The 25,591-nt window shown below is 38.5% G+C and overlaps 1 protein-coding gene across 2 annotated transcripts in view; it reads right to left on the reverse strand.

Annotated features, from left to right (window-relative positions):
- Nucleotides 1-25,591, reverse strand: part of CDH11 (cadherin 11) — a 53,954-nt gene that overhangs the window by 14,273 nt on the left and 14,090 nt on the right. For both annotated transcript variants that reach the window (XM_012468313.3, XM_064383152.1), the window contains exons 5-9: nucleotides 22,956-23,143; nucleotides 16,311-16,564; nucleotides 9,063-9,199; nucleotides 8,089-8,222; nucleotides 7,737-7,854 (exon numbers count right to left, since the gene is read on the reverse strand). In XM_012468313.3, the coding sequence (XP_012323736.2) occupies nucleotides 7,737-7,854; nucleotides 8,089-8,222; nucleotides 9,063-9,199; nucleotides 16,311-16,564; nucleotides 22,956-23,143 (831 nt within the window). The remainder of the gene's footprint in view (nucleotides 1-7,736; nucleotides 7,855-8,088; nucleotides 8,223-9,062; nucleotides 9,200-16,310; nucleotides 16,565-22,955; nucleotides 23,144-25,591) is intronic.

Genomic DNA, 25,591 nt, shown 5'->3' on the forward strand with positions numbered 1-25,591 from the left:
TGGCCCCTAACATGGTCTCCAAGATAATTTTGTGGACAAGTAAATGAATGAATGGATGAAAGAATGGAAGGGCTGGGTGACAGGGCACTGACTTCTTTAGAATATTCTGGCATCAAATGATGTGTTGTCTTTTTCATCCTGAAGCTTATTTCATGACAGATTCATTCTTTCCATAATAATAACTAATTCCTAAAATTTCTGAGGAAGATTATATGTCATGAAGTGTTTTCTCATCTACTCCTTTACTTTTAATTTATGCCTTTAGTCAACCTACTTTTCTTACATGTTTGGATATTGCCTTCACAGAGTTCACATGCTAGTGGGAGATGGGGAAATGTTTTATATGGTTAGAATTTATACTGACGAGAAAAATTAAGGTCAGGGCAGTATTCCTGAAGTACTAGGAAGACGCAGCCGAAATGATCTGAGATGCTGGGCCAGACTTCACTTAAGAGATGACTTCATGTACAGTGAGATAAAAGGAGGAAGTGTAGATGGGGGAGTAAATTCCTTGCACCTGGACATGTGAGAGCATGGCATATTTGAAAAATCTTGACATGGTTTTAAATTTCTGAATCTCAAGATTTAAGGTAGCAAGAGAAAGGAGATGGTACAGGCAAAGTGTACAAGGAGTAAATCATGGGATGTCTTGCTCATAAGCTATGGAGTTTCAGTTAAATATATAGGAAATAGAGAGGCAGGGAAGAATTTTAGAAAGAGAGACACATCGTCAGTTTTATTTTTGAGGACTGAGTGAAGTGGGGTCAAGGCCAGAGTCAGACAGACCTGTTTGGAGGTCACCATGTAGTTACAGTTTCTCTGTGGGTAACTCCATTCATGGTCACTATCAAAATTAGTTGTGCTTTCACAATATAACTAACTTTGTCGGATGTGCTTTTGGGGACTCCCTGACATCAAAAAGGCTATGTCTTATTCACTGTGAAAGTCTTCTTTTAGGACACTTTCTGGCACTTAGTACATGAGAACACCTCAGCTTTTTATGATTTTAGAAGGATGGAAAGAAGAGGCTGTCATAGGGAACCTAAGAAATACCTAGAATTTGATTAAAGCCAAACTGGCACTAACTACAGAAGGAGCATCAAAGATGGAGAAGGCCAAATCAAGTAGGGAAGGACTTCATGCTCTTAAAATTGATTTACTGGAAAATCCCAAGTATTTTTATTGTTATTACAATAAAAACTCATTGCAAATTCCTAAAATTTTCCTTTGCTGCTTGAGCCGACAGCAGAACTTTCTCATAGCCATGTAACCCCATGATCTGATAAACCTTCAATTCTAGTTTAGATGGCCCATTATAAAGCATGTAGCCCTGGGGTTCTGAGATCCTGGGATATATTCCCATTTCAGTACTAGTTTTTAGTATGTCAGTGCCTTTATCTCTCAAACTGGCAGCTCAATTCATATAGTATAATAATTGACAACTGTTTTATAAAGTATTATTAGGATTAATTATATGTCAAATATTCAGATATTAATATTAAAATTGTTCCCCCTTCAGATATGAAGAGCAAAGCCAAGCCTTTCATCTCTAGGCCTTGCTTTTTCCTCTGTACCTTATCAAATGATCATTGTTCAGAATAAGAGGTTTGAAAATTAAAATTGTGAAGTTAATATGAGAATGTTGTAATTATAATTGCCAGGTTATTAAGTCAGCAGACAAAACTATACTATCTTCTTGTTAGAATCAAAAAATTGTGATAAACATTAAACATTTATTTTTTAGTAACAACAGTGTAAAAAAAGTTCTATCTTTTTTTCCTCTCTCTCTCGCTTTCACACACACACACCTCAAAACACAAATTGTAGGCCGGGCGCGGTGGCTCAAGCCTGTAATCCCAGCACTTTGGGAGGCCGAGGCGGGTGGATCACGAGGTCAAGAGATCGAGACCATCCTGGTCGACATGGTGAAACCCCGTCTCTACTAATACAAAAAAATTAGCTGGGCACGGTGGCGCGTGCCTGTAATCCCAGCTACTCAGGAGGCTGAGGCAGGAGAATTGCCTGAACCCAGGAGGCGGAGGTTGCGGTGAGCCGAGATCGCGCCATTGCACTCCAGCCTGGGTATCAAGAGCGAAACTCCGTCTCAAAAAAAAAAAAAAAAAAAAACAAAAAAAAAAAAAACACAAATTGTAATTTTAATCTAACAATCAACATTATGTGTACTGATGAAACTCGAAAACTAACTTTCCTATTAAAGTAATAAGTAAATCAAGAATGGCCATTACCATCGCTATGATGCAACACATACCTGAGAAGTATAAATCTATGCAATTAGATGAAAAACAAATATTTTAAAAGGTGAAACAAATTGTCATTAATTTTTATGTAGTTATCACTCTAGAAAACCCAGGAAAATCAGCTAAGTTCTATCACTTTGTAATAATGCCCAGTAATAAATAAATTAAAATAGCTATAATTAATTCTTTATATAGTGACTAAGAAAATAAAATTAGACCAGATTTAGTACAGTCTGAGACATGAGAAGCTTGGAAGTCACCTCCCCATCCAAATAAAAAACCAAACAAACTAGAAATTTAACAACTTTTCCTAGATTCCTAAGAGAAGTGAGTTTACAGGGCAAATAGCTGTCCCAGAATTGGAAACATACAGGTAGATATAGAGACTCGAACTTACTGAAGCAGGAACCCACAAGCAAAAACTTCCACAGGAACCAGTGCTGGGCTAGAAACACTTGAATTGTAATTGACAAATTAATGGAGGCCCAGTGTGGAAAAGTTAAAAACTCTAGGGGAACCCAGTCATAGGACCTCTCCCCTGACTCCTTGCCACACATATGTACGTGCACACTTTTGTGATTTTTACCTCCAGGAACTCTACATGGTTCTTACAGTGAATAACAGAGAAAAATTACCTCCTGCTCTCAGGAGAAGGAGGCAAAAAGGAACCATTTTGAAATACACCAGAGCATTCTGTTTTTAACAAGGTCTGATCTTAGAAAAAACTTTTAAAGGAAGCCTAATTTTCTGGGATTTTATCAGAGACCAGCTGACCTGGGGAAAATAAACATCCAACCATAGGCCACCCCAGGTATCCTGTCCCAGCAAAGGAGGGAGACAAAAAACAAAACCGAGGAGCACTTGTGAAGTTCACAGTTCAGAGGCACAAGCTTAATAAACTCTGAGACCCAGTCATAGGACTGTGGAATGCTAGCCCTTCTTTAACTTACTACCACATTGTTAAAGGCTTATTTATAGCGATTCCTGCTACCCAGAACACCATTTCTGGTAATAAAGAAAAGAATTACAAGGCATACTAAAAGGCAAAACAAAAAACCCTACAATTTGAAGAGATAGAAAAAATATAAAAACCAGGCACACGTATGTCAGGGATGTTGGAATTATCCAGCTGGAAATTTAAAACTGTGATTAATATGCTAAAGTCTTTAATTCATAAAGTGGACAACATTCAGGAAAAGATGGTCAATGTAAGCAGAGAGATGGAAATTCTAAGAAAGAACCAAAGTAAATGCTGGAGATCAAAACACCAACAGAAATAGAGAATGCCTTCAATGGGTTCATTAGTAGACTGGACACAGCTGAGGAAAGAATCACTGAGCTTGAGGATAGCTCAATAAAAATCTATAAAACTATAAAGCTATTTAAGAAAAATATGATACCAGAGTAAATAGACAGAATGGGGAGAATAGAAGGTCAAAAAAATCTAATCATAAAAAATGTAGAAGACAACAAAGACAGTGTTACAAAGCATTTGGGCATGACTGAATATTTCATAAATAATATTTAGGAAATGGCCAACAAGTGGGGAGAAAAGTGAGAAAACAAGTGGACATGCATTTTACAATTGCTGTTCTTTTTCTTTCTTAAAAAAAGAAATGTATGCAAAGAAAGGATACACAAATAGCAGTGATTATTTCTGGGTAATCTATTATCAAGTTATTTTACTGTTTTAATATTATTTTTGCTGGTTTGTATTTTCCAATTTTCCTACAAGAAATAGGTATTAATTACGTAATAGAAGCAAATTATAAACTTCTTTGCAAATGTATTTTACTAGAATTATTATGGCTGTGCGTAAAGTGAAAATTGAAGTTCTTCTTCCTCCTCTGTTCACGCATTCCCTGGAATCCTAGATTAATCCATAAATTAAATTTCAGATTGTGCTTCTTCTGAGGATTGTTATTATCTGACAATGGGATAAACAAAGACTTTTTAAAATGACTAACTTAGAAGAGACACAAGCTTTATATTCATTTTACAGTGTGCCACGTGCAACAGACAGGGTCCTCCAAATATTCAGATTTAGTGTTTGCACTCATTGCTGTGTGACCTTGAGCAAATCACTGATCCTTTTGATGTCTCATATTCTTCCCTTATCTGAAAATTGGACAAAATATAACACATGCCTGCCCTATGTGGCTGCTTGAAGAACTGGGTGAATCAATGGCATGAGAAGGCTTTATAAACCAGTTAAGAGCTACGTAGAGGAGAGATATTATCTCAGTCTTTTTTTTTTTCTTTCCACTTTTCTCATCCATTACATATTTCTTGTGATTTAAGAGATGCCACATGCCTGATGCTTTCAAAGTAAATGCATCTCAAAACCTGAGCGGACCAGCTCTTCACCTACCCAAACAGCCCTATTCCTGATATTAATAGCCCAAGATGGACTTAAATGTTGAAGAATCATCCAGTGTTCTACTTTCCTGCTGCCTGCTGAGTTGGCTTTGAAGCTCAGGCTGTGGAGTGGAATAAGATAAAATGAAATAAAAGGCTTGTGTGTATTAAGATGGCTTTTCCTCTTATATTCCTAAAAATGCTGAACGCTTATGCCGGAGTTTAGGCAAACACAATACTGATTATTTACATGGCATAATGGAAGTAAACACTCAAGGAGAAAGAAACTTGATGCTTTTACTCAGCATGATATAGACCATTATCTCATGTTTTCTATGGAAAGCAGTCTCAGCTGAGAAATTTGGTAACTCAGTAGGCTATTAATAGGATGTGGAATGTGATTACTCCTTTTGGATTACTTCAATATGTAATTACTTTTAGGAGCTAGTAGAAAGAAACTCTATTAAATGATAATTATAGGACTCTATTTGCTTTAAGGTTCTGTAATAGCTTTAAACATGGGAGTTTTCATTAACTGTTTGCCATAGTTAATAAAGTAATTTTTCTTAAAAAGTAGCGATTTTCTGCAAAAATGGTAGCTCAACAGTGGTATCAGTCTCTTATAAGAGAGGACAGGGGAGATTTTTTGTTCAGCAGATGCACTTATCTAGGGTTATATAATCTCCTTGAAAATATAGATGGTATCCACGAAGTAGTGTGACAAAGTAAAATACTTATAACTCCCTGGAGAACAGTATGTCTTAGTATAATGTTTTCAGAGGTTAAGAGCAACTAAATATGATTGCATATATAAAAAGAAAATGTACAGGCAGGTGATGGAGGCAGTTATCACAGCAGGGGAAGTTTAGTAAAGATCCTTTTTGTAGGTGTCCCATGATAAACAGGAATATTGCTAGGAATACAGCCCCAGGAATTAGATCTCCAATGTAAGTTGAGAATTGCATCAACACAGGTAAATGATTGACCCCAAATATTTGAGAAGCTAGACAAAAGATGGTGGCTAAGAGGCACATGAGAACATCTGAGTTTTCTGGACAACTCAATCAATCTCTTCACTAGTGTTAAGACGAAATCCATTATGCAATATATTGCTACAAGCATTTCTTTGTCAGAAAACTGATATAAGCCTAAGCTGAAAAAACATAGCTGTCTGTGAATTCAAGGTGAAACTGGAAACAAATTTGAGAATGCAGAAAATTCCAAGAGTAAACATAGGGATTTTCATAAATTCAAGTATAGATGTATACATATCTTAGAAAGCGTTATGCAAACACTGTTTGTGCCACCCTGTTCAATGCAGTTCAGTACACATTTTTAAATGTTCACTATGTGCCTGAGTTTCCCTGTTTTGGAGAAAAACTATCATTATGAAATGAATTCCTATATTACATGTCTGGGTGTGTTTCTGGTTGAGAACTATCCATTTACCTTAGTGCTCTGCAGAACTATCTCTTTCAGAGACTTACAAGTGCACATTGACTAAAGCCAAAATGTGAAAGAAAAATCCTAGTGTAAATACAGAATCAAAAAGCGTCAAGTAACGTTTCTGTTTTAAAATGATGGAAATCATTTACAAAGTGAATCAGGGGTTGTTTCATAGGCTTCTTTTAAACCACATTTTTTTTACATATAACTTCCTTCACACTTCAGTTCTTAAGAGCAAGTTCATTGTAGAAAGCAAGGCATTGGGAGAGAAAAGGCTGTCATAACACCTAGTGCATTTTGCCCCATCATCTAATTTGGTGTGTGCTTGATTTATAAGGCCCATAATTAAATACTCACATGAGTTCAAGAAATAATAAAATAAATCAAATCATGTACTCTTAAAGCCCAAGCAGGATGGGGAGCACCTGTCTGCTTTAACCATCAATGCAGAAGGATTCAGTGGTTAAGGCTATAGCATCCGGCCTCTGAGAGCCTAGGTTTAAACCCAGCCATAATTTCTATTTGGTTGATTGATTTGAAACAAGTTATTCAATGATTCAATGATTCTGTGCCTCATTTTGCTCATCTGTGGAACATGGGTGATAATAATGCCTGCCTAGGATGTTGTTAAAAAAAACTAAGTGGACAGAGTGTAGAAAGGATCTTGGCATGGGTGATGGAACACAGCAACTGGTATTTATGGTACTGATGATAGTGATAACAGTAATGGGGAAAGTAATAATATTTACTAGAAAGTTTAGGAACCTCTAAGCCTGTTCTCGATCACTGGGCAAGCAATCAACCTGTGGCCTAGTAGATGCCTAGCATGGATGCAGGAATACAGCAATCGTTATTCCTCCTTTTGCTCCCATGTTAAATGATGGCATTTGTTTCCGTTTTCACAGGCCTGCACCGTCGCAAACTTAAATAGGCAATTTCACTACCAGGTAATGCACAGAGCAAAACAGTGTGGCTGAGAGTAAAAACTATACATACATATTCATTGTTGCTGGCTCTGCCACCAACTTTATCTAGGGACTGCATCAGGTCTGGGATTACGTAAACGAAAACATCTATTTCTAATAATCTGCAAGTTTGGAACCTCCTTAACTGATGAAAGGAGAAGCAGGAATCGTATTAAATTTTGCCATTTTTATAATGGACAAACAATGCTTTGTTTCATGCCCTTCAGGCAACCATTCTGCAACTACTTTTAGATAACAAGCTCTGTACCCAGCCACATTGCATTAAAACTATGCTTGGAAGGGAAGGCCAGCTGAAAGATTAAATTGCCTTACAAAGTTGAACTAATCTCTTTTAATGCTTTACTTGATATCAATATTCATAAAGCCATCTTCCCCCAAGGGTTTATCAACCTCCTGAAAAAAAAGATAAATGGAGTTGTTTGCATATTGACCCTGTAAGCTTCCCCACTTAGTTTTCCGACTGCTTCATGAATATCAAAGCCAAAAAAAGTGAAATAAAATTAGACTCACTTATTCACATGCATCACATGAACCCATGTTTCAGAACAGAGGTGGCATTATCATTTCTGGTGTGTTCTTCAACGGGAAGACATTATAAAGATTAGTGAAAATACTTGTGCTATGCAATGTAAACGCCATTTGTTTTCCAGTTCTACTTCCCTGAACACATAGGAACCTTAGTACGAACCTCGGTTGTCTCTGACTGTGAAATTTGGATTGTGAATGATTTCAGGGGGTAGGCTGAAGATAAATCTTGGTCCATTGGCCGTGTCATCCTTGTCATCTGCACTAATTGTAACAATTGGCTGAAAGAGAAAGGTGGCCCATAAATAAATCATGCTGACATTGGCACATCATTTATTCAAAAATTCCTGGCTGGCTAGAAACCCTGATTTTAATTAGAGAACATAGCTTCAGAGCAAAACCATGGCTCTGAAACCTTTTTGGGCAGTGGTTGGTATCTCTAGGTGACACTTTAAAAGACACATTCTATTTTCAAGTGTGTTGCTCCTAGCCAGGGTTAGGGAAAGCAGCATTACCTGGTTGGAAAGTGGCTTGGTCTGATCACTCTCACAGATGAAACCTTCATAAGGGGCAGCAAACTTGGGAGCATTGTCGTTGACATCAAGTACCCTAATGGCCACGGGGACTTTGGCTTCCTGATGCCGATTGTCTGGGAAAAGAGAATGCAGACAGTCAAGAAAAGTCAGGGAGAAATACACATTGGTCCCAGCATACTCTTGGGTAAGAGTAAGCTCCAGCCACCCATTTGGGCAGTGCAGGGAAAGATGTTCTTGTCACATAATCTGTGTAAGAGCTGAAGGGTGCTAAGTACAGTGGGAAAGGCGTATCCTAGAATAAATGTCAATGTTAGATCAGTAAGAACTAAACCACTTTTCCACGTCTACTGATTACGATGCTGAGCTTTATTCTAAAGGCTTATTATGGACCCTGTTCCCCAGAGAGTAATCTATTAAAGCGCTTCTTAAATGTAGGAGTATACAAAGAAGCATTAAAACCACCTGGGGACTTGCTGGAAACAAAAATTCTCGAACTCTATCCCAGACCTACTGAATCAGGGAATCTGGGGCACGGTCCAGAAATCAAACTTAATGACGGGTCAACTTGATGCATGATTAGGTTTGAGTTGTTGTCTATACATAAACAAGAACCCACAAACCTTGGGCCTAAGGACTTTGCTTTTCTGGGTTCAGCAACGTCTAGTGACTGGATGGAGTGGGAAATCTTTCAGTGATGGTTATGAGTTTCAAACTCCTGAGAGCTATGAACTCTCTTGCCAAGTCTATACCCAGTTCTGTCAGAGAAAACAAAAACATCTCCCTTTGCCTATGTGTCTTCCTAGAGAGATAACCAAAAATGCATGTTAAAGACTGAAAAATCTGTTTAAGACCAAAAAAGTTAGGCTATCTCAGCTATTTTATTTTCCAGAATATAAAGTGTGAAGTAATAATACTTGGTAAAGTAAAATCAAAACCCTGAGGAGAAAACTTACGGATTTCTGCTGCAAAGACAGTGATGTTGAGCCAGGCTGTTTCCTCTCTATCCAGAGGTTTTGTAGTTTTAATAAAACCGTCCTCTGGATTAATAGTGAAAAATCTGTCGAGGTCAGTGTGACGATCGATGGAATACCTAAGCAGAATGCAAATGAAGCAATTAGACCAAGGCATTCGGAGCAGCTTAATATTTGAATATTTTCTCCTTGCTATATTTAAAGCAAGCTTCTCAATGAATTGCTTAAGCTAGATTTTCTTTCTAATCAAATTTACTTCTGAAACTTCATACATGAATCTTTTATAGAAATAATTTTGCCACACTGGAATTCCTTATTCAGTACAATGAATGAAAGAGTTGTTTAGCATATTTGATTGAGAAATATAATAACATGGTGCATATTTCTCCATATTTACTACAATCACCCATCCTCTGAATATTTATGAAACTGCATCTGGGAAGTGAGTTTGCCTTGCTCCCAAACTACTCAGAAAGTCACATATGTATCAAACCTTTGCCAGATTTTTGCATATGAAATACTAAATACTTTCAAGTGTACTAAAACTTATCAAGATCCTGTATAGACCTAAAAATCCGTTTGTTTTTATTTAAAGAAAACTGCAGCCTGGTGTAGTGGCTCACTCCTGTAATCTCAGCACTTTGGGAGGCTGAGGTGGGTGGATCATTTGAGGCCAGGAGTTCAAGACCAGCCTGGCCAATATGGCAAAATCCCATCTCTGCTAAAAAATACAAAAATTAGCTGGGGGTGGTGGCACACCCTATAATCCCAGTTACTCAAGAGGTTGAGGCATTAGAATCACTTGAACACGGGAAGTGGAGGCTGCACTGTGTGAGATGATGCCACTGCACTCCAGCCTGGGTGACAGAGCGAGACTCTGTCTCAAAAACGAAAAAATGAAGTATGTTTCAGTAAATCTGTTTAGTTTATTTGGTTTTAGGGGTACTCAGTTTGCTTGCATCTGAATTCCAACATGCAATGTACAAAGTAAGCTTGGCCATCTATTTGTAGGGCATTTTTTCCCATATTTTAACAACTCCTGGCTGTGCATAACAGCATAGCTTGAAGATTTTAGCTGCTCCCATCCACTAAATTAACTTTTTACTAATAAATAACAAAAAAATCACATAATATTATTGGGCTGTATTTATGGCAAAGTGAGGTGGGAGATGGGGCAAGAATGGTTTTACTGAGTTGTAAAATAACTTGCCCAGGATACAATCTTGTTTTAATGGGTCTGTTGAGCTCCAAAGACCTTTCCCTTTCCACTCCCTTATACTAACTTCAAAATAGAAAAGAATGAAAATTGGTTATGTTAATTCAGGTAATATGCCGAGCTTCATAAGTGGGTGGTTTTCTGCTTTTAGAGTCTAAGTTATGATTTTCAAAAATTTACAAATTGAGTATGTCAGAAGGCATTCAGTGATGGTCAAAAACCAAAGGCTATTAGAGATAGCACAGACCAGGAATATCAGAAGGTTTAATCACCTAGATTTACAAAAGATGAAATTTACAAATGGCCTATGTCTAGTTTCTGGAAGAGACAATATTGGAACCCAGATCTTCTAATTCCATTATCATATTCCTCTCAGGAAAGAGGGACCCACACCAAGTGGTTCCTCACAGTATACAAACGTGAGCTCATTCATTATGTCACTTAAGTTCACAGGTCCCCATAAGAATGGAATGAGATGAGTTCCCTTGCACAGTAACCAAACCAAAGATATTCACACATCTCATCAATGTCAGGAGAGGCTCAGCAACTAAGCCTTCAGCAGATAACGCTAAGTGGAAAGGAATCAAAAAAATAATCAAATACTTTTCTCCTTCCATGAGGGAGCTCACTAGTTGACATGACAATATACACATAGAAAGAAAGATAATTAAAAATTCAATCGTTATTCTATAGAAATGAAGGGCATGAGTTTTGGGGTTTTAGAAGTGCTAGGTACAACTTCATGATCTGCTACATATAAGCTGGATGATATTGGAAAAGCCACTTAAGTTCTTTGAACCTTAACATATCTATCTTTTAAAATGCACACACACACGCGCGCGCGCACACACACACACACACACATATATATATTTTTTCTTTTCTAATAGAATCTCACTATGTTACCCCAGCTGGTCTTGAACTCCTGCTTACGTCATCCTCCTGCCTCAGCCTCCTGGGTAGCTGGGATGGCAGGAACCTGTCTGACCTGGAATATTAATAGTACCTAACTTTTTGTTATCTGTGAGAATTCAATAAAATAATAAATGTTTAAGATACATGATGTAGTGACTCACACATAGCAAGCATTGCAACCAACAGTAACTGCTATTATTTTTGTTGTTGATGCTGCTGTTACACACTGAGAACAGATTGTGGAGGCTCTCGAATGTAAGAGTGTGACCTTCATCCCATAGCCAGAGAGAAATCATGGAAGGCTTTAAGCAGAGGAACAAATAAATGGAAGCAAGCTCTCAAGGAGATCAATACCATATGATGGGCAAGATAGAGTAGAAGAAGGAGCAGAGGAAACTTAAGGATTTGACATCATTTTAAATACACGAGGTGATGAGAGAGAAGTACAGGGGTGACAGAGGAAATGGGATCCTAGATGATGACAAAAGCCCCGGTAGGATTTAGTGGATATTTGGACATCTAGGGAAGGCTGAGAGAAGGTCGTTTCTCACCTGAGTGTCTGAGAGAGGGAGATTTGAGGACATTGAAAAATAAAGTCTTTGCTATTGTGAATAGTGCTGTGATGAACATTTGAGTGCTTGTGTCTTTGTATTTTCTTTTGGATAAATATTGTAAAATAAATTTTTATAAAATTGATTTTCCTTTGGATATATGCCCTATAATGAGACAGGATCAATCATACCTTCAACCTCAGCACTATACAATGTGACCATGGAATAAGCCTACACATGTACCCTCTGAATCAAAAATGAAAGTTAAAATTACTTAAAAAATTAAAAATAATAAAAAAGAAAAAGAAAAAAATCAATTACCAGGAGAGAAAGGTTGGCATTTAATTAGGGATATGTCAAAATGCTCAGAGAGCAAAGACTCAACTCGATTGTAGGCTTTGGGAAGTCAGGGTGGAAACAGCTGTTTCTGTTTTAAAGTATGCCACAATAATTATAAGATCAAAAATATGTCTTGGATAAATAAGTGAACCAGTGAAAGAAAAAGCAAATGGGTGAAAATGCACAATGGACAATATTGTAAATGCAGAATTAGAATCGGGGAGAAAGATCAGCCTAGGAGCAGGAAATCTGAAGCAGCAACTCAGGTCAATCACGGCATAGGTGAAAGCCCAATAGGTGGTTGGACACAGAGAGAGAAAGGACTAAGTCAGTGCCTGGACAGGGATTAAAGGCTAGTGAAGACATCAGGTACAAGGTACAGTGTTATCAGAGGCATAAAAGATTAGTGCCAAGAAAACTAAAGGGAGAGAATATTTTAGAAAATCATAAACAAAAATGTGTCTAATGCTACAGTCTAAGAAAAAAAAATCTGCAGAATTTCCAAGAAGCTGAGTTAGGGTGATATTTCAAGGCCTCTATTATATGTCCAAGGACACAAATTTCCTCAAAGGTGAAGAGAAGCAACCAGGAAATTAGGTAGTGAGAATAAAAGACCCATCAGAAAAAAAGCTTTGAATAGACTAGGTGCAGTGGTTCATGCCTGAAATCCCGGCATATTGGGGGGCTGAGCCAGGAGGATGACTTAAACCCAGGAGTTTGAGACCAGCACCAGCAACATAGTAAGACCCCTTCTCTACAAAAACAAAAACAAAATTAGGCAGACATGGTGGCATGCACCTGTAGTCCCAGTTACTTGGGAGGCTGATGTGGGAGGATCACCTGAGCCCAGGGAGCTCAAGTCTGCAGTAAGCCATGATGATGCCACTGCACTCCACGCTGATTGACAGGCTGAAACCCTGTCTCAAAAACAAACAAACAAAAAGCTTTGACTATTCTCTTATAATTTGTCTGGCATTTCTAAAGAACAAAGACCCAAGTAGGTGGGAGTGGGGGGTTGGTTCAAGTGTGATATTGAGCATCCTTGGATAATTATAGACATTGAAATTGCCTACATGTGCAGAAGAGTCACATGTAGGCATGAAGTAAACATGACCCAAATAATCAATTGCAGATGTGAATCCTTGGAGACAATGAGGTGCAGAGGAAATGAGTGAGTGTTTCTACGTCAAGTCACTGCTCTTCTAAAAAGTTCCTAATGCACCTCGATATTCTAGGTCAAAGATAACTCATTTAAAATTCATACCATGAACGTTTTTGAGTAGTCTAAAGGTGTTAGAAGAGTCCATAGTCATTATGTAATGTATCTTTCTGCACAGAGAGAATACATTAATCAAACCTTCTAGGGAAATCTTTCCATTAGAGGCTGCTGGGTTAAAGTAAAAATCTCAGAATGAACTCAAGACAGATCTGGGTTAAAATCCAGTGTTCAACACTGACTGTCCATGTGACTTTAAAATAGTTCCATCATTGCTCCGAGCCTCAGTCTTCCCACCTATTCAATTCAAGAGCAGTCATAGCCACAAAGGATGTCAGTGAGAACTGACTGAAATAACTTTGTAAAACCTGTTCTATGAGGCTGAGAAGACATTCAGTAAATGTTAATTATCTCTCTTTTCCTCAGAAGAATCAATGTTCAAAGATGCAAAAGCAACACAACAACACTTATAGTTGGGAATTTTTTCTTCCCTGCCACTGTTTTCTTTGATAGAAATGGACAAACTCCATAGTCCATGTAATTACTTTTCATACTTAGATCCATTTACTTTTTAATAAATGTCTGCCTCCTTAAGTATACTGGGAACCCCCAGTGTGTGCTCAATGAAGATCTGCCAAATAAATGTGTGAATAAGATGTCATCACTTCTATCACGCTTCCTGTTTTATACTCAGAAACTGTGAGCTTGACGTTCTAAGCCAAGGAGTTATTTTACTTATTTGTTCAATAAATATTTGTTAGATATTGGCTTTGGGCCATGTACTCTGTTTAGTGGTAGGTGCAGTGATGAGCTAGAACAGGGGCCAGCAAACATGTTCTGCAAAGGGCTAGCCAGCAAATGTTTTAGCTCGTGCAGAAATTAGAATCTCTGTCTCAACTACTCAACTCTGCCCTTGTAGCAGGAAAGGAGACATAGGTAATATGCAAACAAATGGTGTGACTGTCCTCCCATATGACATTATCTACAAAAATAGGTGGTGGGGAAAAAGATGAAGAACTCACAGTTCCTGATTTCAAAACATATTACAAAGCTATGGTGATGAAGACTATGTGGTACTGCCGAACAGACAGACACATAATCAGTGGAATGTAATCAAGAGTACAGAAACAAACCTGGATTCTATGACCATCATCAATTTCTAACATTAATGCCAAGACCATTCAATTAAGAAAGAATAGTCTTGTCAACAAATAGTGCTGGAATAATTGGATATGCATATGCAAAATAATTAAGTTGGACCCCTTCCTGAGAACATATATAAAAGTATACTCAAAATTGATTAAAAAAACTTAAATGTGAAAGCTAAAATCATAAAGCTTAACGTGTAAATCATCGTGACCTTAGACAATTACTTCATTATAGACATTAAAAAAATAGATCCATTGGAACTCATCAAAATCAAAACCTTTTACACCTCAAAGGACACTGTTAAAAAACTGAAAAGATATCTCATGGAATGAGAAAAAAAATATTTGCAAATCATATATCTGATAAGGCCCTACCATTCAGAACACATAAAGAACTCTTACAGCTCAACAACAAAGAGATAAATAATACAATTATGAAATGGGCAAAATACTTGAATAGATATTTCTCCCAAGAAGATATACAAATGGTTAATAAGCACATAAAAAGACGCTCAGGCCAGGTGCAATGGCTAATGTCTATAACCCCAGCACTTTGGAAAGCAGAGGCAGGTGGATCACTTGAGGCCAGGAACTTGAGACCAGTGTGGACAACATGGCAAAAACCATCTCTATTAAAAAAGATTAGCTGGGTGTGGTGGCATGCCCCTGTAGTCCCAGCTCCTCGGGAGAATTGCTTGAACCTAGGAAGCGGAGACTGCAGTGAGCCGAGATCATGCCACTGTATTACAACCTGGGTGACAGACAGTGCGAGACTCCATCTCAAAAAAAAAAAAGTGTGTTGAATCTGTGATTCAATCCCTTCTCAGTCTCCTTCTCATCACCTTCTCATGAGTGGAGAAGTGGAGTTCTGGATCACTTTTCCTTTTTCCTTTTTCTTTTTTTTTTTTTGGTTTTTTGAGATAGGGTGTCACTCTGTTGCCCAGGCCATAATGCAGTAGCTTGATCTCAACTCTCACTGCAACCTCGATTTCCCAGGTTCAAGCAATTCTCTTGCCCCAGATTCCCAAGGAGCTGGAATTACAGATATGAGCCACCATTCCCAGTTAATTTTCGTATTTTTAGTAGAGACAGGATTTCACTATGTTGTCAAGGCTGGGCTTGAACTCCTGACCTCAGGTGATCTACCCACCTTGGCCTTCCCAAAGTGCTGGGATTACAGGTGTGAGCCACTGTGCTGGCCACAGTTCTGGATCACTTTTTTTTTTTTTGTCACACACACACACACACAAATGTATTCATAATAAGAACAGCACCTGGAATTTATTTGGACACTTTGTTACTTTCACAAAGTACTCAGCAGCAGTTAGGCAGAGCTGGTTTTCCTTGCCTGCTGCTCAGTGGCTGTGTCATTCCAGGCAAGTCATTTTGTCTTGAAGTGCCTCTAATTTCCTCTCATTTTAAGGGATAACAATTCATGCATCAATTACATTGAGGGGATACATTAGATCACATATCTAACCTCTTCATAGAGTAACTGGAGGATGGGAAGGTAGTCAACAAATTGCAATTACTCTAATTATTTCATAATCATTATTTATACTTCACCACAGTCCCCTGAGGCAGACAGGCCCAGCTCAGAGCTATATCGCCTAGTATGCCTGAGAAAATCTGCTCCAGAGAAAAGTCATGTAGCCTGAACAATCCTATCCAAAAAGTCAGGAACTGAGGTCAAGTGAAGCTCATGTCTTCTAAATCTTAATCTTGTTTACATTCTGTTGAACCTGATAAACATGGACTCTTTTCGAAACTGAAGAACGTGGTTCCTACAGGGCTTTCCCAGAACCTCTTGACTCTAAAATTCCCTTAAAATAAATCCTTCTGTACCTTATCTGGCTGTTGGCAGCATCAGGGTCTTTGGCATGCACTCTCCCAACCACGGTGCCAGCAGCTGCATTTTCTTGGACTTCGTGGATGTAACTTGGGGCCAAGAACATAGGGGGCTCGTCAGCATCTTCCACTGCAATCTTGACGGTCACAGTGTCCTTGAAAGGCCCATTGCTGATAAACTTCTGGTCGATGTGCATATTGGCTGCCTCTACCTTCAAGCTATAGGCTCTTTTGGTTTCAAAATCTACAGGCTGGCAAGAATGAAGAGAATATTGACAATCAATTCCTTGAAACAATAATGGAAGAGAAAGACCTGATTGTTTTATAGGGCAGAGTGAATAGTTCCTCAAAGAGAGAAAATCAAAATCTATTCAATATCAAATTACCTGAGCCATTTGGGCAGAAAATCAGACAAATCAACTGCTGAAACTTAGAATGTGCTTAGTGGGTCATTCTAAGAGCATGACAGATACAGAAAGATCATGTCATCTAAAATGAACTTTATTCTATATAGCAACACTAATGTTGCCCAAATCAGTCACTAAGAATTATCTAAGGAAGGGAATTAAAACGCTACAAAAGTACATTTGGTAGCTCATTGTGAAAAGTAAGTATCTTGGTAACAAAAATACCCACTGAATTTCAGCCAAAAAGCATGTCTTGTTTGTTGATTGCCACCTCTCCCAAACCCAACCATGCAGCTTGATCAGATGGAAAGCTTCATGTTTAAACTTTCTGACGACATTGTGTTTCCCACTGTCTGGGACTCTTAGCAGCAGTGGCCCAGAAGATGACTTAGGGTGGTTTATAGGTAATTTTGATAGGTGAGGTTGTCAAATGACATTAACTTACCTATTGAGATAATTATTTCTTTTCCAAGTCTTTAAATCCTTAACACACCAAGTAGAACACCTCCACTTTAACATATCTGCTCTGCTTCATAATCTCTTTTGTGAGAGATTATTACAACTCTAGCTAGAATGCAATGGCATCGTTTTGGTTTGATTGCATTTATTTTTAAGTTACCTTCTATTTTTGGCAAGTGACAAGATAATGAGGGAAATGCTTCCTTTTTTTAAAAAAAAAGAATGCATATATATTAAAGATGGTCTATTTAAAGAAAAACAAATGTAAGCAGTAAAATTTTACACGGATATGAAAGAAAAAAATGAGTAGTAGCATTTGAATTGCTGTAGTTATAGAAAAATTGATGGTAAACACTCCCTAATTCTGAATGAGAGGAGTTACAATGAATCAGTCAGCAAAGGGTGAAAAGTAACATTGTAGCAGAGAAACAAACCCTGATGCCTAGAAAACAACTTTCTCATTAGCACTCTGGATGTTGCTGAACTACCAAATGTTTGGAAAGAGTTTCACCTTTTTTTTTTTTTTTTTTTTTTTTTTTTTGAGACGGAGTTTCGCTCTTGTTACCCAGGCTGGAGTGCAATGGCGCGATCTCAGCTCACCGCAACCTCCGCCTCCTGGGTTCAGGCAATTCTCCTGCCTCGGCCTCCTGAGTAGCTGGGATTACAGGCACGCGCCACCATGCCCAGCTAATTTTTTGTATTTTTAGTAGAGACGGGGTTTCACCATGTTGACCAAGATGGTCTCGATCTCATGACCTTGTGATCCACCCTCCTCGGCCTCCCAAAGTGCTGGGATTACAGGCTTGAGCCACCGCGCCCTGCCCAAGTTTCATCCTTTAAGGTGAGCATCTGCCTGCCATGCTGTTGTCATTTGCCCGGTAAACACTTATTCTGAATGGGCATGTAATCACGGGGCTTATTCCTGACCTAATTTTGCAGTACTCTAAACTAAGGCTGATAGCAGTTTCAACAGGGTTAAACATATTGGATATCCTTGACACTTTTTCCATCATCTTCCCACCTCCATCTTCCCAGAGTCAGGAAACACTACCTTTCCTAAATCTAAATCTGTTCCCAGCCTTTCCATCAACCTGGGGCCCAGCTGTTCTTGGCTAGGTTACAGAACAGTGAAAAAGGAATGATATTTATAGGCTGAACATACAAGATTGCTGCAACTTTTCAAAAATCCCTTCAATTATTAGATAGCATCAAACACTGGAATATGATAGTTCCGAGACTGGGTAATTTATAATCAGAAAAGTAGAAAATTTCTAATAACAGATATTCTGTTGATGTTGGTACAGCAGAATCTTTTGTACTTGGTTTAGGCATATGCCTAAGGACCTGGAGCCATTTTCCCACGGAAAGCCCTGTTGGTGTTGAGGATGCTATACTCATGCTGCAGTCTGGCTGATACATTTCACATCCCAGGTTAGGCTCTCCAGGTCTTTGCAAAGGTTTGTGTGGGATGGCCTTTCCCAGTTTGGCAAGATGCCAAGTCTGGTAGTCAGTTCAAGCCTCATTGCCTTGTGAAGTCCTCCTCAATAGCCCCAGGTAGATTTGTGTGGTCTCCTAGTGGCCCACTGGCAGCTCCTCATTTCCCTCCCCAGCGAGGCAGGGATGGAGTGAGATAGAGAAGAGCATCCCTAAGCAGTCTACAGAGTCTTACTGCTCTTTGCTGGTCTTTGTCCCACAGTATGCAAGAATGACTGTATCAAGTGATAATATGCATCCATCATTTTGACTGGAGTAGGGCTGATAGATGCATAACATTTAGACATTTGCCTACAATTCCTTCCCTTCCTCCCTCCAAAAATAGATGTGAGGTAGTTTCCCATGTGAACATTTATGTCCATGTTATGAGTAGTTGAAATAAAGCTAAATGAGGCAACACATTGCATAAGCCATAAAAATCTTAATACCCCGTAGTTTACTAATCCCACCTCTGAAAATCTTCCCTGAGGGATTAATTCAACAGAAAACCAAAACAAACAATATTCAAAATGCATGATACGTGTTAGATACAGTAGAAGGTTATATCTAAACTGTGGAAACGTACACACAAAACACCAAATCCAACTGTGAGATTTTATTAAGGAAATAATGATTTGTCAATAGGATGGGATGTTACGTAGCCATTAAAAATGATTACATATATTATATAACAGCATGTAAAATGTTTATGATATGACATTAAGTTAACAAATCAGATCACCCTCTGATTGCAACCGTGTTAAATGTGATGTATCCACATCTATATGCATGCGGACAAAGAATATAAAGAAAAATTAGACATAAAAAGAGTTTTATTAAAATAGGGAATATTAAAAATGCCTTATAATTCTGCTCTCACACTGCTTTACAAGGAGTTTATTTGGTTGAAAATAAATAGCTCAGACACTGTGCTGAGATTTCTCTGAGATAGATAGGATTCCCATTTAGTCAAAGGTGCTGCGTGAACAGATTAGATTTTCCTCTCAAAGCCCACCAAGCCCCCTAAAACCTCACTTTATTTTAATTTAATTTAATTTTTATTTATTTATTTACTTATTTATTTTATTGTACTTTGGGCTCTGGGGTACATGTGCACATTCTGCATCCTGCAGGATTGTTGCATAGGTACATACATGCCATGGTGGTTTGCTGTCTCCATCCCCCCGACCTCTGTTGCCTACAACAGGCATTTCTCCAGGTGTTATCCCTTCCCATACTTCCTGCCCTCCCCTGCCCCCCACCACCACTATCCCTCCACTCCCCTCCTCTCCACCCCTCACCACACCTAGCCCAATGAGTGTTGTTCCCTTCCCTGTGCCCAAGTATTCTCATTCTAAAACCTGGCTCTTCCTCAGCTAACCACATAGAGATTGTCTAAATACAGCAAGGGTAGTTTCTCTCTCCTCTGTCCACCATTAAACTAAGACACAGAGTCAGAACTCAAGAAGTATTCGTTTTCTAAAATATTCAATAAATGAATGACTCTATCTAGTAATTATTTCTTGAATTCTTCTCCTTTATTACCATCTCACTGCCTCTTCTACCTTCTTCAATTCTTTGTAATATTGCCCTTGAATTTTAACATGTTTGTCCATTGATTTTACTGTATCTACCTTAAGACTCAGGATTGAAGTTTCTTAAATGTGTCCTGTTTCCATTGATACTGGCCCTTCATAAACTATTTTTTTTTTCTGCCTTTTCTGTCCTTGACTATCCAGCAAATTCCTCCTCATCTATCAAGACTCAGCTAGAGAACTGCCCCCTAAGAAGTCATTCATGACCCATGTTCATAGGTCTTATTGTACTATTATAGTCCATTTTCAACTGTGGAGTGATTTTGCTCCCAGTTACTCCAGGGATACAACAATGTCTAGAGTAATTATTTTTATTACTATTATCAGGACTGTTGGGGGTGGGTAGAGCATGTACTTACTGATCTCTAGTGAGGGGAAGCCTAGAATGCTACCAAATATCCTACAAACACAGAACAGCCTCCTGCAACAAAGACATCAACACTGCCAAGGCTGAGAAAACCCTCTTGGTTTTAATTATTGTTTCACTTCACTGTCCTGTTAAATTGTGAACTCCCTGTGGTCAGGACTCAATCTCTTCAACTTTAGATTTCCAGTCTCTGGCAAAGAGCCTGCCTGACAAATAATAAGAACTCAGTAACTCTTGGAGGAAAAATAGGTGAATGAGTTAGAAATAAACAAAAATACTAAGTTAAAAAATGCTTTAAAATGCAAAAATATTGCTATAATGTCTCTGTAGACTTTTATGGTATTAAATTGCGTATAATGACTTTCACAAGGAGTTATATTTTTACTCTGCTAAATCCATCTCTAATTTTTCTTTTCTTTTCCCTTGGTGGACATTTGGAACTTTGTGCTGCAAGTTTAAGCAAATGTTCTTTTACAAATGAAATAACATCTTGCACTGTTTAAAACCTAAACGTCAGTGCTTTATAGAAGATTATTCTTTTGCCTAGAATAAACACACTGAATTGGGGGGAAATGTGCAAATTAATCACATGCAGAGAGCTCATTTGTGATGTGTAAGTTCCATTGGGGTGACTTAAATGTTTCAAGATTTCAGAGATAAAGTGTGTGTTTATGCCCGGAATACACTGAAAACAGGTGACAACCTTAGCATAACCAACTACCCAATTACGGGAACAGCAAAGGACAGGAGGCAGGAATCGCTGATGTCAACGTTCATATGTCAGTGTCAAGCAGAAGAGATAGTAATATTAATTAACGAAGTAAGTTGACAGCTCTAGGCAACACACGATTCGCACAGGTACTTTTCCAGAGGAGAAACCCGAATTAGTGACTACCTTAGCTCCCTGTGGTTGATAATTAGGCTTCCTTAGTCCTACCATTCATCCACTAATGTAGACTGTTCCAAGTATACAAATTTCACCCCAACTTGCATATCCTTCATTTTCTTTATTTTTCTTATAACAGAGTCACCCCCTACTTTCTCCTTGCTTTGTGCCCCATAATATTTTCCCCAACCCCAACATGCTGTTTAAAATGCTGTGAAAGGTCAGCTTCTTAGCATAGGTCACTCCTTGCTCACCACCTGAAAGATTCCTTTCAGGACCAGCCTTCCCCCACTGGTCCTCGGTGCTTCTTTAGCTACTGGCCTCTTTATTGATTTTTCAAATTAATTTTCTATCAGTGTTACAGTCCAATCTTTTCCATCACACCAAGTTTAATATTCATGCTACAAAACCAAGTTGAAAATGAATGCTTGATTAAAACCAAGGTAATCCCATCCTCCAATTTCGATTTAATGCTCCATACACTCTAATGATGGAGAGGTGTTGATTTCTTAAGTGGTAAATCACGGGGGGAAACCATGTTAGAAGGTACCGGAACTATTTCTTCACTTGGAAGTGAATCTTATCTGGTTCTTTTTACAAACGCTTTCTAGCCCAGCTGTTTTCAAAATGTCTTGAGAGGGAAGATGTTCTAGAATAACCCAGGTCTGAATTCTAGGTCTGCATACCTGAGCTGTGTGACAGTGACTGGGCCAAACGATTTCATCTGTCTGAGCTCGAATCTCCTCAAAATTAAGTGGAGATCTCTTTGCCCACTGGGACAATGCCACCTACTTTGTATGATTATTTTGTGTGTGTGAAAAGTAAATAAAATGATGTTTGTAAGAGGCTGGTGCTATGTCTGGCCAGTAGTTAGTATCGAGTAAACATAAAAAAGAAGAAACACTAGACTTCTCTTTGTAATGAATTAATCCCAGAGACGTTTTTAATGACAGACTATGGGGGGAGGTCCATCATTGTTGCTTCTTCAGGTTCACTTGAGATAAAAACGAGCAGAGAACTGGCTTAAGTTTCACAGAGGGTCCAGCAATGCAGCGAACCTTGGATGCTGAAACAGGAAAAGTTCTGAACAGCCTACTTAACAGATTCAGCTTGGCAGGGCTAAAGGGTGGCAGGGGGTCGGGGAGAGGAATTCCATGCATGCTCAGGGCTTCTTCAAAATCTAGATTTATCGCATTGTCCTTCCCTCCATGGGAAAATATTTAAGAACTAACTAGAAATCTCCGGCAGGTATCACCAACCCCTTTTGTCAGTTTCTCTGCAGTAACAGAAAGGAATACAATTCTGTGATCTTCCAGAGCTCAGGGCTCAACTACACAGTTGAGTTATCCCCCAGTTTCACAAATTCTGATTTTTTTAACCATTGCGTCCCTGTTTCTTGCAGTGTTGCTTTGGCAGAGCTGGCCACACCACGTCTGATTCCTTACCCTAACTCACCTTTTTCAGCTTTATCACGCCCTCCTGTGTTTCATAGTCCGTTGTGATTTCAAACAATTCCATGCCATCTCCATCAACAATACTGTATGTGACTAAGCCATTCTCTCCAATGTCTGGGTCTTTAGCTTTCACTCTTCCCACCTCCTCCCCGGGGACATTTGCTTCTGACACAGACATCTGGTATACGCCTAGAAGAAGAAGACATCTGTTTTTATTTTCCCTTTTATTTGGCAGCTGTAAGACTATAGATTTCATTGAATCCCAATACATTTCTCAAAGGATCTGAAATGGAACTTTCCATTGATTGAAAACATGAAAGAAGTGAATGGATGTGGGGAGGAAGATCCCACATGGCCTGCTTGTCAAAAGGATGTGTTCTACAAAGGACGATAAAACAATATCCGGGTCCAGGTGAAATGCTGGGGTCACCTGCCACGTGTAAGGGAGGAAAACAATGCTCTGTTATATTTCCCATCAGGTAATGGAGAACAGGAAACATGTCTTTATGTATTAAAACAGCTGAGGCTTCTTTTCATGTCTTCAGGATGGTCCATGAACTAATTCCAAGGCTCACTTATGGTATTGCCAAGTGCCCAGAAAAAAAAATTCTCTGTTTAAAAGCTGTCCTTCAACAGCTCCATATTTACTTTAAAAATGCAAACTTTAGCTTTAACATCATTCCCTATCTAACTCTACATTGGACGCTTCCCTTTTTTCACCTCCTTTACAACTTGGTCCGGTGTTACCTTCTCCAGAAAGCTTTCCTGCAGTGTGACCCTTCTATATATTTATTTAATGTTTACTGGAAACCTAATACTGTACATGGGGGTACTGTCCTAGTGCCAGGACACTGTTTTATTTAGTTGTTTTGTTTACTACTAAACAAAACAGTCAGAGATTCCTCTCAATGCAGCAGACCAGAAAGAAAATTTAAAAACAAATGTAAACACATTCTGATGTCATTGCAATGAAAAAGGAAAATAAAATAGAGTAAAAGGGTTAAGATTCTGAGAGAATGAGTATGTGGTTGTGTGTGTAAGTGCATGATTGCATGTGAGGGTGAAGGTGTAAATGTGTGAGTGGCTGTAATTGTGTGAGTATGAATATGTTGTTTAAGAGTGTGAGTGTGTGTATGAATGTGTGAGCTATTTGTGTGAATTTGTGTATGTGTATGAGAGTGATTGAATGCACGTGCTTGTGTTAAATATCTGTGGGTGAGAAGCAGAAAGAGAGACTGGTTTTCAGTAGTGTGGTAGGAGAAGACATTCTTTAGAAAAAGAAATCTAAAAAGACAGAGCAAGACAATTATGTGAGTATCTGCAGTATAAAAACTACAGGCCAGGTGATTAGGAAATGACAAAACCCCAAGATGAGAAGATCCTGAATACCTACAGAGGAATAAGAAGAGGGGAGTGACTACAGCCTTCCGGTGAAAGATAAGGGCATGTAGGGAAGTGGAGGCCAAATTGTGTAAAATAGATCATTGTGGGAGATGGAAAAGACTTCAGGTTTTGTTTTAACTTGGGGAAATCACTGGAAGGTTTTCAGTAAGGAGTTAAGATTCAACACTATCTTATTTGCTTTTCACATCTAATGCTCTGTGTAAGCAAAGTGGTCTTGGGCAAGTTACTTAAGCTCATTGTATTTTAATTTCCCCTTACAGAGATTTCATCAGTTCCAATACTTTGTCTATATTTATCAATAGTACTTTGCTTTGCAACTTTCTTTTGGACTCATATTTTTTAATCTCACCATACCCTCTATATTAAAGGATGAGTAAGAAGTGGGAGTCCTTTGTAGACAATTACCAATTACTCTGAAGGTTTGGAAAAAAAACTGTCTTGTGTGGATTTTCTCTAAATCTCATTCAAGTTCATGGCTGTGAAACCAAGACAGCCAGTACAGTAGCAATGCAACTTTACTGTACGATTGTCTATGACCAAGGGCAGTAAAGGCTGCCTGCTAATAATTCTGCTTGACCTTTCTTTTCCAGCACACCAGACAATCGTACAGTGTGGATAATGGAGCATGCAGTTTTAGAATGTTATATGAGCCTCAGGCTTATTGAGGATGCTGAACTTGTGCCTGGCCAGGCAAAGCAGTCTTGGGTCGATTCTTTTCTTTTAATTCCTTTGAGTAACCACAGTGCCTTTCTGGGGCCACATTTAGTTGCCTTTATTGTTATCTCATTTGCAAAAAGTTCCGTCTCTCTGATAGTAAGCTCATAGGCTCTAATTGAAAAAGATACTTTCATGATGACCCACTGCCGCCATGCACCAACAGCACCGGCAGCACCACAGTCATACTGTCCTTTCATACACATCTATACGTACGTGGACAGATTTGTGTTCAAACTCTGACTCGCCACATCTCTAGGGCATCTTATGCACTTTTCACAGAAGCAAGTTTTATCTGTAAAATATAGGTTCTTGCAGAGATCTACAATAGTAGTGACTATCATTAAATGCTGATAGTTGCTGTAATTACCATTATTAATAACAACCTTTCAAAATCATTTTTAAAATTTAATTCCCTCAGCAATTTTATAAATTTTGTAGAACAGCCATAATCCTCCAGGTAACAATGGCTAGAATTTGTTGACAACGTATACCAAGTTGTCATTATAAGATTCTACA

This window comes from Aotus nancymaae, unplaced genomic scaffold (assembly GCF_030222135.1).
Source record: "Aotus nancymaae isolate 86718 unplaced genomic scaffold, 86718_ANA_hifiasm-v0.15.2.pri h1tg000030l, whole genome shotgun sequence".
Classification (NCBI taxonomy): Eukaryota; Metazoa; Chordata; class Mammalia; order Primates; family Aotidae; genus Aotus; species Aotus nancymaae.